This window comes from Dermacentor variabilis, chromosome 4 (assembly GCF_050947875.1).
Source record: "Dermacentor variabilis isolate Ectoservices chromosome 4, ASM5094787v1, whole genome shotgun sequence".
Lineage (NCBI taxonomy): Eukaryota > Metazoa > Arthropoda > Arachnida > Ixodida > Ixodidae > Dermacentor > Dermacentor variabilis.
In genome coordinates this window covers 169,497,247-169,515,665 of record NC_134571.1, presented here as the reverse complement: position 1 = coordinate 169,515,665, position 18,419 = coordinate 169,497,247, and the positions used below count along the sequence as shown (strand labels likewise).

Below are 18,419 nucleotides of genomic sequence, written 5' to 3'. Positions count from 1 at the left end.
TTTTTTTAATGAGCATTTGGCCTACATCAGGCCTTGGGCTGGCGTGAATTCACCTCCCATGACCGCATATAAAGCAGTCACATGTTGAACTGCGTACCAAAACATGCAATTCATTTGTACTGCGCACTGAGCCAATATTTTTCGAAACTGATTTTATATATGAAACGGCCTGCACAGACCTGTAGCAGGGAGGGTGGGGGGGGGGGGTTAGCAAATTGACTACACATTCATTAGTTACATGTCCCAAGAACGCATTCAACGGTTTCTCTATAATTTTGTTTACCTTGGCAATGCGATATCTACTAGCTATGCTTCAACCATTCTGCATTGGTGAAAAGAATGCGGGCTTTTGCTTGAAATAGGTGAGCCCAGGTTCCTTAAAGCCTAGAACCTTCAGTCGGATTATCCGTACTAGCATCCTGAATTGCTAATATTGCTGAATTGCTGAATTGCTATTTCGTCTACTGCCTTAAAAATCCCTGTTCAAGTTTATTTCGGGAAAGCTTTTCATATTTAGGAAGATGTATCCTTTTCAGTACGTTTGTTTGTGCTAAGAACAGTTCTAAAAAAGGTACACATTTATGACTGCGCGGAAATCAACATCTTGAGGACTTCATGTCTGGGACACGGTTGTTCGACATAAAATGTGGACCGACCACATGTTGCATAGCAGCTTAGCCCATAACAATGTAGAAGCGTGATAAACGACAAGTGAATGAACGAAATATATATTCTACAGCGCTTTTTCAATTCTTTGTAAATGGGCGTGAAATGTCGCAGGGCTGATAGCGCCTGAAAATTATAGCGTAAAGGAGGAGAAGTGAGCACTGAAAGATAATTTGGACCTCGCAATGTGAAACTGCCCGTGACTGTGCTTGGTAGCGCAAGTTCTTCGTGTTCTGCCGCCCGGGTATTAAGGTGGCGACGGCCGAAATTGAATGCGCTACCTCGTGGTCACTAGTACAGTACTATATATAGGTGCCTACACTCAGCGACCAGTGGAGCAGGGATCAGGACACACACTTTTCTGGTAGAAAATTTTCTGAACTCTTACGTTTTTATCCATTGCCACTACGAAATTTACAAAATATATTTTGCCGCCCGTAGCATGAAGTCCTCTGTCTGCGGCCGCTACTTTCCACGGAGTGAGAAAACATTAAACAAGACATCACCTTGCCGTCGTCTTGATAGGCACCGAGTGCAGGGTTGTAATCAAGAAAGGCGTCACTACAACTAAGAAACACTGTGAGAATAACCAGTCTCATGCGGGTTGGGAGAGACCACATATTCTTCTATTTGGTGGTAGCACTGAGTTAACAGAGGAGCACAATATGGGAGAAGAGCGTAAATGCGCAGCACTATGTTTAAGGAGCATCTCACGTGCTCTATACGGATCGAGGTCACATTATTCTTTTATGCTTTAGTTTTAAAAATTTAACGCACTTGCTATGGTTTACGTTACAGCTCAACAGCAGCACCTGCTCTACTTTTCACGTGGCCGTTAACCCCGCCGGATGTTAACAGCCATGCAAGTCGCTCTCCATCGTGTGATTTTTTTCATGTCGAGGTCTACGGCGTAATAAGGCTGCGCTAGCAAACCAATCATAATGCAAGTGCTGTTATATGTAATGGCTTAGCAGGATAATAAAATGTGAAAAAATTTATTGCACGTGCTCTTACAGGTACTTTAATTTTTTTTGAAAATATGAAAAATGTTTATAAAGACGATCCTTACATGGTCTCTGCGACGCATATTTTACGGCCATACTGTACTGCTTGTTTTACGAGCGCCAAGTAAAAATTAAAAAAAACACAGCAACACAGAGCTGTGAATAACGACCGCCGTTGCTGGCGGCTCAGCTGTTGCTGAGGAAAATGGAACCATGTTGGCAGAGTCGAGCCTGAGTGCTTACACCTTGGAGGCGCCTCGTTGGAGGAAACTCATTAATTCGACCCAGCTTCATGTACGCTGCATCCGTGCATTGACTCGCCCCGGAGAATTGGTAGTCACGTCTTCCTGCCTACCTCCTGACCTTTTACTCAGCTTACTTACCTATTTCGTCTGTCCCGTATTGTTTTCCCTAGGTTGATCCACCTGCTTCCTCGTAAGTAGGGTTAAGTGTGTGAAATAGCTTCACTGCAAATGGCGCGGCCGAGCACGCTCTCTCTTGAAAGCATTCTGCGATTGGCAAAGTGCACCGAGTGCTGATACCGCCGTGTGCGCTGTGTTTTGGCCGCTTAGTTCCCGTTGAAGCGAGAGACAGCACGAGGGTCAATTCGCTTGCTGCTGCTGCCGCGGTTTCTCCCTACCGCGTTGTCGCGGCGAGTTTCCGCGGTCATCTAGTGATGTGTGTTCCCGTTTGCTTGTGCGCGCGTGACACCATGCTTGTTCATTTATTTAGTAAGCGAATGTTTACAAGTTTACACGCTCGATGAAACCACGATTTTTACTCCGTCTAACTCTCTATTAATTTGCTATCGCAATCTATGCTTCGCCTCTAGGGCAAAACGGAGACATTTTAAACGGCAAAGAATAAACTTAACATGCATTCAGGAAACGCCTTGAACTCTCCAAGAAATGACCCATTCCCACATTGCACAGGAAGGCTGTACGCGACCGATGGTTTTACTCGGCACCCGCATTTAACTACTGGGCCTTTTCCTTTGAGCATGGGAGAATAGTGTCTGGCGCCTCCCGCTACCTGTGCTAATGCTTGTATCAACGCTGCTTGACCGAGAGCAATGCGGAACCCTCACTCCCCCCCCCCCCCAGCTACAAACGCAACGCTGAAGCTCCGAACTGTTCTAACGAGGCTAGCACCTTTTGAATGAACACGACACGGCTACAAATTTGCGCTTAAGAGAAATACTAGCTTCTGTACCAAAAATGTTTCAGAAACCTCTCTTTAGCCTATCACGGTGCCATTTTTAATGTAAATGTACTACCCTTTAATAAAAACGTAGTTTTTAAAGCTTTAAACACTTGATGCAATTTAGCGCCTAAAATATTTTACGCGAATAAGAAACAACGCACATAATTGTGGCGCGCATTTCATCTAGATTGTTGTCACACCGAGTAAAAATTAAATATTTTCGAGAGGACTGCGAGATGGTCACAAAACTTAGATTTTAATCACGACAGTAAGAATGAAAATGCTATTATATACGTTAGTATAAGCCTGAAGATGGAACACTTATTGTTGCGATTTATTCACTGAAAAAGGAGGTCAGCTGGTTCATTGCAGCAGATAATGCGAAGGGTAATACAAATGGAAGAGCGGTAACGAGGTCGGTGCATATTGCTACTACACACACACACACACACATATATATATATATATATATATATATATATATATATATATATATATATATATATATATATATATATATATATATATATATATATATATATATATGAGTCTGCTCGTTCTCCCTATAGCGAAAGAAATTCAACGAGAAGTGACAGTCGGTGTAAACTGGCAAAAGGAAATACGTCACGCTAGCATTAATGCCGTCCGTGAGCTGCAGCGAGCATTGGAATATAAAATAGTGCGAAATAAAATTCACATACATTGTTTTATTTTGTTTATTGTTTCCGGCTAAACCTCAAAACATTTTCGTACAAATACACTCAAACTTTGCGACTTATTTTTCTTGCGTTACCTAGCGACAGGCCAGGACACGCCAGGTGCACGCGTCATGCGCGAGACAAGCCGCCGAAGCGAACGAGGCTGGTTGTGCATGTGAAGTTAGCCTGTTCGGCGACCCAGCTTTTTTTTTTTCATTTCTTTTTTTCACCTTCCTTTTTTTTTCTGGTTTTTTGCTGTAGCCTGGTTTGTCGGGCTTCGGGTGCATTCTCGCGTTTCTACTGTACTTCGACATCGCACGACAGCACTATTGGACTAGGGCGAGGTGAAAAATTTTTGTTTGACAGTCTGCGACACTTTTAAAGCAGTTTAAGCTTACGGCACAGATCTGAGAGTTGTTACGCAGTTACCGAAAAAATAGCTCGGCCGCCCAGGCACTGTCAGTTTGAGTTAATGAATCGTACAGGGACATGTTTGCGAACGCTTTTTCCGGGCCCCGACGTTATAGTAACTTATTTCGGTAGTTTTTGGGCACGCTCGCCGCACCCGGCTTTGTGACGCAGTTAGAGAAAAGCAGCTCGGCCGTGCGACGCAGTTGGTTTCGCGGGTACTGAATCTTACAGGGCGAAGTATGTGACGCATTTTATGTCCCCCCTCTCTTCGACAATATATACCTTCTTTCGGTAGTCACGCTTGTGGAAAACGCGATGAGCGATTGCGAAGGCTGATAACATGGAGTGTGTTGCTTGCGCCAGCGAAACACGCGGAAGATAACGCCGAGTAGCTCAAAAAACAGGCACATGGAACTAGAAAATTCCGCCTTCTGAACAACCGAAAACATCCTTTGCACCCACGCATTTCTCTTGAGTGCGAGTAGAAGGCATCCTGCGAACGTCTAGCATGGTCTGGCTGGGAGCCTGTGTTGTGGCCACATCTGTGCACGTGGCGTACCATGACGTCGGCTCAGGCCAAGTTGTTTTGGAAACGCGCCAGTCCTTGTATGTGAGACGACGTAATGTCCGGGAATGGGTGGTTGCTTGGAAATCAGGCGTTCTCTTCATACTATAAGGTATTGTTTGGGATGAGTTGGGTATTTTCTAAGCCATCTATAAAAAAGAGAATTGCTTTTGTTTGTAATGCCGCCTGTTAACCACGTTCGCACGATTTGCCTCTACACGCAGTTTTGCTATGGTGCCTAAATACGAAAATGACACATTCTTGTAATTTGCTTCTTTTTTCAGCTGATGCCGTCCGGCAGAGCTTCGTACGGCGACTCCTGCTGCTTACCTGGTGCCACAACATTGTACGAATGCCCAAGGGGGAGTGGAGGGAGGGAAGCTGTGATTTGTGAATCTGTGGTTGCGCAACATGTTTGACATGTTTGACCTTGTTTGACACATTACATACAGTGACTTTTTCATAGATACGTAAATATATTGGAGACTTATTCGCATATTTGGAAAATATTGTTGCGAAGTTTCGTGTGTACGTGCAGCGAACTTTGTTTCTAGTGACGCCATTAGCCCTTTATCAAGCTGTATCTTCACATTTGTATATTCCATGGTATCTTCTCATTACTGATGTACGAGGGCAAGTCAAATGAAATTGAGCCAACGTACCGCGCGCATTCACGGTTTGGTTCATTATCTGCGAGGCATGCGCGTAGCACAGAGGCATCTCTAATTTACAAAAGTGACATGCAGATGTGATGATAAATGTTCTTTAATGGTCTTATACCCTGGGTTCAACGTGGTTGCGTGACATAATGGACACTCGAAAAGTGGAACAGTGTGATGTCGTGAGGGTTTTGACAGCTGAAAGTGGTCACACCGTAATTCATGAATATTTCAGTAATCGGTTTTGTGTGCGCAATGGATGCCAAGATATTGAACCACCGCCAGAAGACGGAGAGATGAGTCAAGGCGCTGCCTTGACTCATCTGATCTAGTATCACAATGAGGGTGACGACTTTTTTTCTCCAATTCTGACCGCGGGGACGAATCATAGTGCCACTGCTACGAGCCTAAAACCCGATAGCGAAGCTTACAGTGAAAACATTTGAATTAACCACCCTGTTGCGTTTCGCCTGCGACACGTGGTTTTGCCGGCGCGACTGCGGCGGGGCGGCGGACATTTTGGCCCGATCGTCGTCGCCGCAACACTCATCGCCAGGTGTTTCCAGGCGCGACTGCGGCGATGCGACCGCCTAGGGATCATCCTCGCATTCCAGTCATTGTGCCCGAAACAGGCGATGCCAAAGCAGGGATCTCATTCCAGTTATTGGGCCCGAAACAGGCGATGCCAAAGCAGGGATCTCGTTCCAGTCATTGTGCCCGAAACAGGCGATGCCAAAGCAGGGATCTCATTCCAGTTATTGGGCCCGAAACAGGCGATGCCAAAGCAGGGATCTCGTTCCAGTCATTATGCCCGAAACAGGCGATGCCAAAGCAGGGACCATCTTCTCATTACAGTCATTGTGTCCGACCGGCAGCGCCACGACAGGGTGCTACGAGATCGTGCTCGACATGGTGCTACGGCATCGCTACGACAGTGTGCGTCACCATTAGCCCATTGTACATTCACGTGCTCGTCTTTTGAGGGGTTCCTTCTTGCCCTCAACTGCGAGAGTATAAAAACAGCTGCCCCCGGACGCCAAAAGGAGGGGCTCCGATTTCTTCTGTTGAGTGAAGTGCTCTCCCGTCTCTCTACTTCGGTCAAACCTGACCGCCAACTCTTTGCGATGTTAAAATAAACAAGTTGTTTCGTTGTTACCAGTCGACTCATGCTTTGCCGGGACCTTCGGATGCTTCCAGTTGTACCCCAGGCCGCCAGGCCAACGCTACCCTTGGGGCTTGCGACCCAGGTACAACCACGGGCGTCAGCGCCGAGTTCCCAACAGATCGTACCAGCAGTCCGATCCCAAACAACCCCCAAAGAAAGCAAAGGCCGTCATTTCCGCCTGAAAGGCGTTGACTTCTTTTTCGATAGTCAGGGACCATTACTGATCGAATTTGCTAAACCTGGAGAGACTATCAGTGATTGCCGATATTGTGAAACGCCGGATCGGTTACGCGTCGCAATCAGGAACAATCGACGTGAAAATTTGAGGAATGGGGTCCTCCTGCTCCACGATAATTCCCGTCCCTACGTCGCTGATATGGTTAGTACAAAACTGGCAAACTGGCAAAGTTCAATTGGGAAACGCTGAAACGGCCGCCATAGAGCCCAAACTTGTCACCCTGCGATTTACACATTTTGGGGCATTTAACAAACAGTTCAAGGGAACCAGATTCGTGTCGGACGATGACGTGGAAGAGTCAGTTACAGACTTTTTGAAGTAGCAACCCAAGGAGTTCTATGAGACGGGAATCACGCGACTCGTTAGCCAGTGGGACAAATGTCGAAATGATCATAGAGACTACTTTTAAATAAAGTACCCCGTTTGTCATATATTCGCATTGGCGCACTTTAATCTGACTCACCGTCGTATATTTTGGGCAACTGATTTTTATATGTGATCTCTGTTGCGACTATAATTTCGGTGAAATTACTCACGATACACGACTGGGGACAGCTGCTCCGGCGCTATACATTGCAACAAAGGACAGGATCATTGAAATTTTTTCCTGGCCGTTTCATACGTACAAAAATGTCAGCAAGGTTCTTGAATGAGAAAGCTTTATTAAAGTATTTGTCCTCAACTTGTTCATTTCTTGGTGTTCATATTTTTCATATCAGCGGCATGCCCTGCTTTGCTGGTTTCAAACTGATATAGTTCTAAAGTTCATGGGATATTTTCTTTACTTAATAAATAGATGACAAACATGTAAGCATTGACATAAGTTATTTCGGGCACAATAGGGCACAACCACCCAGGTTAACCTGGGTGGTTAAACAGCACTAAGTCCAACTTCGGGCTGTCCAAAGGGCCTGCGCCAGGGCTGAAGGTCACGGTCTTCCGCACCCGGCGCGGGTGCGGCCCGCGACTACGACAACGTAGTCCCTTCGGACCAATTAAAGTTTCTTGTCTGTCTGTCAAACAGCACTAAAAGGGCGTTCTTGCGCCATTATTTACCCTGTACAGCGAGACATATAACACTCAAAGTGCACAGGGTTCTATTCCATGTTAACGGGGAAACATTAGATAGGGCTTTCAACGACTACGGCGAAGTGAGAGAAGTATAACAAGAGGATTGGATGGTGAGGGGTTTCGAGGAAGCCGAGTTCACCACATGTATTATGCGGATGACGCTCCGTGAGGACTTAACACCGGACGCCCTGCTCCATCTGTGGTGGTTTAGAGCTCGTCGTCGTTCCCGGAGAGCTCCAATGTGCCTTCGGTCTCAACGCAGAGGACACATTACAAAAGACTGCAGAGTACCAAGGTTTGCTCAGTGCCGGGAATTCAGCCATGAAGCACAAGACTGCCTGTGTACATATCTAAGAGTTACTGGCCGCAGCAACCTGACGACGAGTGTCTGGAATTGATGGAGAAGGAGGTAAAGGAGTATCTGACCGCGTCCTTGGAAACGCTGGTTGAATAGGTGGCAAGTGACGCGAAAATGGTGGAAACGTCTTCCGCGTCTACACAGGGCGACAGAGCAGGAAGAAAGCAGCGACAAAGAATGAATGAATAAGAGAGGGCACCCCCTGCACCCGGAGAAACGGAACATGGGTGTGGTGCGTTTAACGTGGGGATGGATGTGGAGCCAGAGATTCCATATGAGGCACCGGATCAGACGGCCACTGAGGAGACGGCCACACCTTCCAAGAAGCACCGAAGTGATGATCTAGATGAGGAGACGCCAGCGGACAATGTTCAATGTCTGGAGCCGCAGTGGATGGTAGTCTGGTCGTCCTAGGCAAAGAAAGGGAAGTACGCCCCAGCGCAAAGGTCAGCATCGGTCACCCGAGAAGGGCAGGCGACAGTGACCAATGGGACCGGCATCGCGGGAGCCGTTCAAGCTGTCGTTCGGTTTCTTCGGGGGGCTGGGGGGGTGTGGAAGGGGTGTATTTTGTAAATGTCCACCTAGTGGACTGTCCATATCGGCCGCTGCTGATTGGATGTAGCTGTACGAGTGAGGAGGAGACGAGCGGCCCTATCCAATCAGGAACGACCGAAATGGACAGTCTGCTAGGTGGGCTATTACAGAATAGCTCCACAGTTGCTATTTGCTGGAGGCCTTACAGTCGTTTTACTCTTGCTATTTCAAATGGCTATATCGCTAGCTCCACTGAACGTGGGCACGCTTAATGTTATAGGTCTCAGCACGAGACGGAGGCAGCGTCATATCCACGGCGTAATGTTGGAAGAAGATTTAGATATCTTGGCGATTCAAGAGACTAATATGGAGAGTGAGCATCAGAACGACGGTATGGTTGTACAGTTTAGTGACCGCTATACTGTGTGCATTAGCCATGCTATTGGCACAACAGCCGGTTGCTGTATGCCTATTAAGAAAGGTTTGGACATAGTTTAACAAAGAGGTGTAAGTTGTCAGAAAGGACGATTCGTGCTGTGCAGTTTCGTGCAGTTTCGTGTCCTCCCTTGATCCTCAAGTGAACAGACTGTTTCATACATCACGCAGACGTCCGCATCTATCCAGTAATGATGCCATTTACAAAAATCCTTAACAACAGGTGCCCGCACCTACGCAATCAACGCCAACTCAATTTAAACAACAGCTGTTCAAAAGCTGATCGAAACCATCCAGTTTGGGAAAACCTAATTTGTGCAGTCGTTTTTATTTATTTTTTTTCATTTTGAGAGACGTGAAACCGTTTGTTACGAGCCTTTTGTTACTGCGGCTGCGAAATCGTGCGTAATAGCAATTTAATTGTGTGCTGGTTGGTCGTTTGTCAGCCCTTTGTGTTTTTCAAGAAAATGAACCACAGGTTTATAAATTATGTGCGCAAAAATTTTCTCCATCTGCACCAATACGCCACCACCAAAATACTTAAACAAGAGAGAAAGCGTCCGAGGCCATGAGGTTTCGAAAATGCCGCGCTCCGAAATTTTCACATCCGCCATTGGGAATGTAATTAGTATCCGTTGTAGAAAAAAAGAAAAAGGAATCAGATTTGAAGTGATCATTGAAAGTGGCCGCGTTTTTTCGGGGCATGTCCTCATGAAATAATTTCACTTCAGTTCGTTGGTTCAATTGCATTTGTTGGCTCCTTGCAGCATGTTTAGATTTCATCTTTTTCAGTATTCTTAGTACTCTCATTGTAGCCTGCACATTTTTCGGTTGTTTTGAGGTATCCATTCCTGAATGATGTTTTTCTTTTCCTTAAAGCTAGCCGTAGAACAAGCGCTTTCTATCTAATCATTACAATAAGAATCCAGCATCATCGGCGCGATTAAAGTTCGGGAACTGCCGATTTTTAATGCCGCGATCACGAAGGTTAACAGCATGTTCATACAAGGGGTGACGTGACGCAAGGCGTGATTTTTCAGCATACCAGTCACGATATCTAATCGAATCTAAGATTGAAATGGCGTTGTTAATTAGTTTGGTTCCAGATAGAACAAACAGAAATAAAAAAAGGTTGTCTTTGATTGCCATTCAAATCTTAAGACCGCGTGTAGAAAGTGTTCCGGCTTACATTCGGCAAATCAAAATGAACGGCTAAAATTAGTCTATCCCATTAGGTTTCATGCGGGAGATCACGCGAAAGGCAGCCATTCTTCTTTACATGGTTTCTCTCTTTTGCGCTGTCATTTGCGCACGCAAATTTCTTCGTACGGGAATTTTATGAAGCGAAGGCAGCTACAGACCGTTTTCATTGTTTCGTTCATGTTCGTAGGCGCAAATTTTCAAACCTAGTGCTTGGAGGAACATTTCCGCTGCTCTAGAAGGGCATGACAGTGCCCGCTCTTTCATTTCTCCAATCGCTCGCAAACACATTGCATTGCTAGTCTACAGCGGCAATACAAAGCGACGTTTCACCATGCACGTCGAAGTTGATTACCAGTACCGCGCCAGCGTCGACTGGCCGCCGAAGCGACGAGCTCAGCAGCGCATGCGCAAGAGCCGACACCATCCCAACCGAGCTTCCCTGCTTATCGGAGAGAGCAAGTGCGCGTGAACACGGGCGCGTCTGAGTATCTGAGTTTAAAAAAAAAAAAAAAACTGTGCCCGAGGCATTGACAAAGACAAGTGGTCGCGGTCGCTCTGAATCTTATCGTATTATAGAAAAGGCGGGTTGGCGGCGCTTCCTCGAGGGTCAAAACGTACAATCGTCGAACTAGCGCTCCCGGCGTCAAGTGGAGTGCATCCTTCTTCTTGGAACGGTTTGCAATTGACTGCTTGAATGTGCCGACCACACGTCACGGGTCGCGTATAGAGCCAACCGTTGGCAAGAACGCGTCTAGCGTAGCAGCAGAACCGATCGCGGTTGCGATAACCCATCGCTGGTAGCGAAAAACAAAAAAGGAACGCACCCACACGCAGTTTGTAGCAATAACCGCACAAACCAATGTGGTTTTAAATGTAGCTTCGCAGGTCACAGTAGAAGGGCACTGAAACTTTCTCATAACGCACACCGCTGTAGTCCACAAAGAACAAAGCGCACAAAATAGATCTGATACAGCCGCACTGCATTATTTCGTGTTTTCACTATATCATAACTTTCGTGTGCATGCCACGCAGGCCAGGAGTAAAAGGCAAGAAAAAAAAATGATACGCGATCCTAAGCTTTGACTTGGCTGCTGTGGCATTTATGTTCTCTAGGCGAACGCAATGCACAAACTGAACTCGAATTTCCAATAATGGAAGTTCGCATTTGGCGACTTGGTTGTATTTTTGACTAACATTTGCGTTTTTCGCCCGTGCATGCGCTTCACTGTGCTACTCTTTGCCCCTTCAACGCGGCTTCACTGCCCTGCGGGAGTGTTCTGCGTTAAGCCGAACCAACAGGCAAAATCGCGCCTAGCACATAGAGTTCTCCCCCCCCCCCCCCCCCCCAAAAAAAGCGGAAAAGAAAAGTAGCCTTATTTAAACGAGAAAGATGCCACGAGTGCCCCAACGGAAAGCTTTAAGGGTTACCGAAGGGTAACCGAGGGCGACGCAACGAGCTTTGGCAAGAAGGACGATGGGTGTAGCGTCACGAGAGATAGGAATAGAGCAGATTGAGGGGCGAGCGAACAAACGCGAATTAATGACACCTTAGTTTAAACCATGAAAAAAAAGAAATGGGCATGCAATTGGGGGGGGGGGGGGAAGATGGTCATTAAGGGTTACGGACTCAATTCCAAGAGAAGGGAAGCGTAGCAGGGGGTGGCAGAAAGTTGGGAGGGCAGATTAGATTAGGAAATGTGCAGGGACTACATGGCGACAATTAGCACGTGACCGGGGTACTTGGATACTTATGGGAGAGGCCTTTGCCCTGCAGTGGGCGTAACCAGGAGGAGGAGGATGAAAAGGTAGCAACAGGTCTTCATAACATACAGGTTGGAAAGCTGGAGCACCTTTGAACCCTTGAATATATTTCGCAAGACTTGGCCACACGACAAGTTTGTTTTCGAGGCGTTCGCTCCCACTGCTGCGAAAATGTGCACACAACGGCTGCACAGTAGTTGCCAGAAAGCGGGCACTCTATTTTTCTTTCATAGGGAATCTTTCTTCCACTAGGGCAGCGGGTTTTGGCAGGGCGAGCTTGCGTTGGCGCTGTGGTTTACGGATCCAAGCAATAGTGAACTCAAAAATCCAGTGTTGGCTTTGAGCGGGATTCACATTGGTTGCCGAACCCACGGCTAATCATACACCCCCCCCCCCCTCCCCGTCCTATAGTGGCTCATTACAGCAGACAGAAACATCGGATAAATAACAATCCTATTTCTTAGACATATAATTTGCCGATTCTCCCTCCTGGTTCTTTCTTTTGCTGTCATTTATTTTTCTCGAAGGCCGTAATAAGAAATTTGCTGGTGCGGCTGTCCCATTTGCGCGGCAAGAAGTGCGACGCTACACACAGGTGGAGTGGCCGTTTAATTACTCTCGTGGTCCGCGAACCGGCATCGTTGCGTATGGTATAGGAATGGTGCGTGTGAAGTCAGTGCTCGCTTCGAGCTTGTGTTCTTCATTTTGATTGAATGAAGTCTCACCGAAGTGAGCGGGGGCCGATCCCGGAGGTAGTGCAATACCGGGCCGACCTGCGGCGGAGGTGAAGCAGGCTTCAAGCACTCCGCCAACTTCCAAAAATAGGTTTAATATCGTGGGTCCACATAGAACCCGTATCAGATATTAAGCTGATAAGAACAGAGTTTTTTATTATGCTAGTTACACATCACATCATAAATATTTGTTACGAAACCAAGGAAAAAACGGATAAAAGGTGTATAATCTAAAACAGGCAAACAAATGACTAAAAAAACTAGTTAGTGGTGTTAATAATAAAAGGCTACAACTGTAAAGGTGTAAAACAGCAAAAATCGCTTCTCTAAAAACATAAGATCATCTAAGAGGTGCCGACATGGGCTCTAAAAATCTTTGTAGAGGCGCTGATAGTGTCGCTGATGCACAGGCGTTTGAGTGTCCGTAGGTATGACCTACTGCACAGCCTGCGCATCACGCGATCATTCCCCTGATCCCAGGTGCCAAGGCAGCCGACGACCACCGCGTCCACCGTCACGCGTTGGAACCGCCGGAGGAGATGACGCTGTACAGGGGCGTACTTCTCCTCCTTAGCCTTCCGGGCGTCCTGGAACGCCTGCAGCCTGTTCTCGAAAGGGCAGCAGACGTCCAGGATAAGTGCCTCCTCTCCACGGGCCAGTACCAGGTCGGGCTTGAGTGATGTAGTGCCCACGACCTGGTTCTCTGCGATGACTGTGAACCTCCCCAAGGCAGCCTTTTTTATTCTGGCGACGATGGTGTTGTGACGCTCCGTCATGGCCCGACTCTGCCACATGCAATGGCAGAGTACATGCGGCAGTGTCTCCTCCCCGTACCCGCAGCGCCTGCATCTTTTGTCGGCTGCGGGTGCCCAGAGTCTTGTGGCATTGAGGGGGAGGAGATTTAGTCGGGCTCGATGCACGAAGCGCCAGTCGATGAAGCGGGTGTAGCGGCCGGACCTCATGAAGTGTGAATTTGCCGGGTCGGCCGCCACACACACCATCGCCTTGCCCTGGTTTGGTTTTTCATGCAGAGCTCTGTCCCTTTCGGTGGAGAGGAGCGCCCGGATGGTCTTGACCAGCTTGTGGCGGTTCCTCGCTGACACGGAGGCCTCTCCGCAGTTGATGCGGGCTCCATGTTCCAACAGCTCCCAGGCGACGGAGAGGCGACGGGAGGCTTTCCGGGCCTCCGTCCACACAGACTGGACCTGTGTGGACGTTTGTCGGAAGTCGCCCTCTGTCTCGCCTGAGAGGTAGACCTCCATGTCCTCGGTGTTCGCGGGTCGTCTTAGCCGCCTTGACACGACGCCCTCTAGGTCCCCTGCTGCACGCTCCCGGACCTCCACGTCGGTCGACGTCAGTAGCTTGAAGGCCCCATCCACCCGGCAGATGTCGCTGAGCTCCGCCGCAAGTGGGATCCCTGCACTGCCAGCCTGCGAGCTTCCGTACAAGTATTCATTGGAAGCTCTGGCTGGCACGTACAGGGTCTTCTTGATGAGCGGGCGGAGCTCCTCGTCCAGGCGTTGCCACTCTCCTTTGCTGGCAAGGCCCACCCGCATGGCAAAGTTCAAGGCTGGATACAAGAATGTCTTTATGGCATCCAGCCTTTGCCATGGGGCGAGCATGGAGGAGAGCAGCTTCCTGCCTAGGTGGATGGCCTCGTCGACCGTCGTCTCGTCCGGTAGCACCCTGAACCCCACTGGACGGCCCAGGAACTTGTGCCCCTCGAAGTCGCCAAGCGCCGGAATCGGGTCGCCACCCACGATGAAGGAGGTGGGCCGTGTACCCACGGGGTGGCGACCAGACAGGTGTAGAGACCGGCACTTGGCGGCGTTCAGTCGCAGCCCAAGCCGGGCCGACAGGGCAGTCACACGGTCCAAGCAGCTCTGCAGGGTGGTGGGATCCGCGGCCAGCAGCGTCAGATCATCGGCGTAGGCAAGGATGTTGTGCTGCCTATCGCGTCCCTGTACTGCACGGATGACCGGGTCCACCACCAGACTGAAAAGCAGGCCGCTCAGAGGACAGCCCTGTCTCAGTCCGGCTCCGATGGTGATTGGCTCCGTAATGCCTGCTGCTGCCACGACGCAGGTGGTGTTGGCGCGGTAGAGGTCTTCAACGATGGTAGCAAAGGCCTCCCCCGCGCCGGCGCCGCGGACAGCGTCGACGAGGGCCTGATGGGCGACCGAGCCGAAGGCGTTGGCAAAATCGAGGAACCCCACGCACAGCTCCCCACCTCCTGTCCTGGCATCATCCAGGCGTCCCTGCAGCACGAAGTTGTGTTCAAACACCCCATCGTGCGGCAGGAAGCCCTTCTGACACCTGGACAGTACCGCATGGTCGCCCAACCACCTCTGCAGCCGGGTGGTGAGACACCCGGCATACAGTTTGGCGATCGTGCGACCAAGGGCAATGGGTCGCCAGTTTGTGGGGTCCTCGCGGTCGCCCTTCTTGTAGATCAGGATTGTCCTCGTCGACTTCCAGCTCAGGGGCGTGCGGCGGTATTGGAGGCACACGTTGTATACCGCGGCCAGGAACCTGCCCTCAGGGTCCACCTGCCTCCAGTGGTGGTACGTGAGGCGGTCCTCCCCTGGAGCTGTACTCTCGCATTTACGGAGCTTGGCTGCGACTTCTTCCGGTGAAAAGGGGCACAAGTCCAGTTCTTCGGTGGCTGGAACCCTTGACCGCAGGATGCTGGTATCCACGGTTGTTGGTGACCAGAGGTTCGAGTAGTGGTCTTGCAGTGCATGGGGGTCAATCGGGCAGAGCTGGGACGGGCCTTCAGTGATCAGCCGCACTGCCTGGCGCCGGTTCCTTCTGTACAATGTTTGGATCTGATGGGGGTTGTCGGGGTTCACCTCGCGCCTTCGTGATTGGCGCGAGTCCCCGACTGGCAGCCGCAGGTGTTTTGTTGCGGCTGCAATGGCACGGTCGAGGATGTTTTCAAACCGTGCCCACTCCCCAGCAGACTCGGGCAACCGGCTCAATGCCCGTAGCTCTGCCGTTTCGTCCGCTAAGGTCCATGCACTGCCCTCTGGCCGCGTGGTACCAGCATGTTCCTCCTGGGTCCCGAAGTCCTGGGTGCTTCCATCATGGTCCTGCACATCTGCTCTGCCTGGGGAGAGCTCCTGCATGGCCGCCGGCTCGTGAGCCTCGGAGGCTGGTGCTCCTGGGCTGCCTCGGTTGGACAGCAGCGATGGTGTTGGAGAGGGAGTGGCCGAGGCCGCGGTCCGCCCTGATTGGGTTGGCGTCCGCTGAGAGGGGGCCTCGGCCATCTCGTCATCGCTGCTTTGTCCGGGTGTTCCTCGAGGCGCCACAGGAGACGGCTCCTGGTCGGCGGCCTGCTCGGTGGCCACTGCTGGTGTTTCGGGAGGGTCCTCAGGGGGACCCTCGGTGCTGTCCTGCTCTGTTGGGGGGTGCCATCGTTGTCCTGTTCCGACGCACCAGAGGCAGCACCCGCGGCGAGATCACGCCTGGCTGCTAGTGCCGCCTCCCTCCTGTGCCACTGCTCGTGGTTGCTCCAGCCCCTCCTTGTGGGGAAGGACATTGAGCAACTGCCACACTGATGTGGCATGGCAGCAGGGGGGGCGGTCGAGTTGGCTGCAGCCAGGCAGGCGTGGGAGGCTGGTCTTTGCCCCAGTGTCTCGCCGCAGATACTGCACACGTTGATGGTGCGCCGGATTCTGGTGCCGTGCTCGATTTCTAGGTGCCGCTGGAGGGACTGCCGCCGCGCTGTCCATTTGGCCGCGACGTAGGCAGCTCGGCAGCCCTCCTCGCAGCACCGGACCGTATGGGGCACGGGGAAGAACACCGTGAGGGTGCCATCCTCACGGGCCGGCTGGCGTTCCTGCCCAGGGGTGTTGGGGTCGCCATCGTCCTCGCTGTGGTCATGGGCCGTGCGGCCGTGGCCCCCAAGATCCATTGGATGGGCTTACCCTCCGGACCCGGCGGCTCTCCTTAAAGGAGGCCAGGTCCGGAGGCTAGGGGGCCACCAGGAGTGGCAGCGAGAGGGCCAGGCCCATGACGGACGATGGCGAGGGCAGGGGCCAGCCGGTTGTGCCCCAGCACAGCACCAGTCGAGACAGCAGGACCAACAGGCACCCCGCAGGCAGGCAGCACCGGTTCCAAGCAGTGGTCAGGCCGAGCAAGGCAGGAGTCTCCGGGAGGCAGCAGGCAGCGCCAGGCAGCGGCAGGACCAGGAAGCGGGCCGGTGTGGGTCGTCCAGGGGCCACCAGGTAGCAGCATGTGGGCTGTCCTGGAGGCAGTGCAGCAGGGAGCCGAGGGCCTAGAAAGAAAGGGCTGGGATAGGGGAAAGACACTGCTATAACCGGGCAGGTATCCGGGCGCCTCTACAAAGATAAGTGCAGTAAAGGCCGGTCAAGCCAGCTGCATATACTACAACAAGGGAAGGTTTTATTCCACCAACTCGGCATTAAGCCTATGCGACTGGCATAATTGGCGTAGCCGCAAACTGTGGTTTTAGTTGCGAGAGCCTTGTCTGTCAAGGTTAGGTCCATTTGTTGTAACTTGTAGATTGCTTGTGCTGCTTTTGTGGAGGCGACCTGCCATGTAGTTGGCGCTACTCCTTTTTGCGTAAAATACATTCCGAGTACCTTCACTGTGTTGACTCGTTGCAGGTTGCCGATTGCATTCGATGGAAAGGAGCCGAAGATTAGCACCTTGCTTTTCCCTTCATTTAACGCGGCGCCAGACAACGTTGCGTACTCTTCAAAAATCGATCTGAAGTGCCTGAAACTTGATTCATTGCGAAGAAAGACGGAAAGATCGTCTGCGTAAGCCATTATTTTTACCTCTTCCTGTCCTGTCATCGGGAAACCACGGATGCGTTCGTCGCCGATGATGCGAGTAAGCAAGGGTTCTAAGGAGAGGACAAACAGGGTTGGTCCGAGAGGGCATCCCTGCCGTGTTCCTCGCTTATAAAGAAATTCCTGTGTGATGGTCCTGTTTATTTGTATGCTGCAAGTCATATTACTGTATAAAAGCTTAATTATCTCGATAAATTCTGTGGGAAAACAGAAATATTCCATTACCGTGAAAAGATAATCGTGGTTGACTCGGTCAAAGGCTTTTGCCTGATCTAGCGAAAGAAAGGCACCACTTATCTGTTTTACTGTCGCATACTCGAAGATACCTCGTGTTAAAGTTAAGTTTGCAAAAATGGATCGGCCTGGGACCGCACATGTTTGATAAGGGGATATTAACTTGGGGAGGGTGTGTTTGAGTCTGTTATTTAGTACAGCTGCTGCAATTTTATAATCCGTGTTTAGTAGGGTGATAGGACGCCACGATTGTGGGCAGTTCGGTTGGGCGCCTTCTTTGAGCAAGAGTACGATTCGCCCTTTCCCAAAGGAGGGGGCTTTTCCCGTTCGCGTAAGATCATGTTGATCATGCGGCAGAGCGCTTCACCTACTTGCTCAAAGAAGGTGACATAAAAGCCGGTAGTTATGCCGTCGCATCCTGGGGCTGATGCGTGTGTCATATTTGTCATGGTGTTTTTGAGCTCCTCGAGTGTGACGTCGTCACAGAGGTGGATTCGTTCCAGTTGGTCAAGGTGCTGCAGCTTTTCACATAGTTTATCAAAAGTCCGTACGTCTTTATCGGCTTCAATTTTATCTTCCCCGAACTGTTTTTTTAAAGTGGTCTAGGAAAATATCTTGAATTTCTGTGGGTTCGTTTGTGGTTGTACCATCCTCTCTTAT

At 50.1% G+C, this 18,419-nt stretch overlaps 2 protein-coding genes and 1 non-coding gene across 3 annotated transcripts in view; all 3 read right to left on the bottom strand.

The window, feature by feature from the left end:
- LOC142578063 (uncharacterized) overlaps positions 1-1,538 on the bottom strand; it is a 51,691-nt gene extending 50,153 nt beyond the window's left edge. Inside the window, exon 1 of the mRNA XM_075687479.1 lies at positions 1,173-1,538. Within this exon, the coding sequence (XP_075543594.1) occupies positions 1,173-1,286 (114 nt within the window). The 5' untranslated portion in view covers positions 1,287-1,538. The remainder of the gene's footprint in view (positions 1-1,172) is intronic.
- Positions 1,539-12,701: 11,163 nt separating this feature from the next.
- LOC142580569 (U2 spliceosomal RNA) lies at positions 12,702-12,893 on the bottom strand. Its single transcript, XR_012827789.1, has one exon. It is a non-coding gene; the product is annotated as a U2 spliceosomal RNA (small nuclear RNA).
- Positions 12,894-13,024: 131 nt separating this feature from the next.
- LOC142578062 (uncharacterized) lies at positions 13,025-14,415 on the bottom strand. Its single transcript, XM_075687478.1, has one exon. The coding sequence runs from the start codon at positions 14,325-14,327 to the stop codon at positions 13,050-13,052; it is 1,278 nt and encodes a 425-aa protein (XP_075543593.1). The 5' UTR covers positions 14,328-14,415; the 3' UTR covers positions 13,025-13,049.
- Between the last annotated feature and the right edge of the window lie 4,004 nt (positions 14,416-18,419).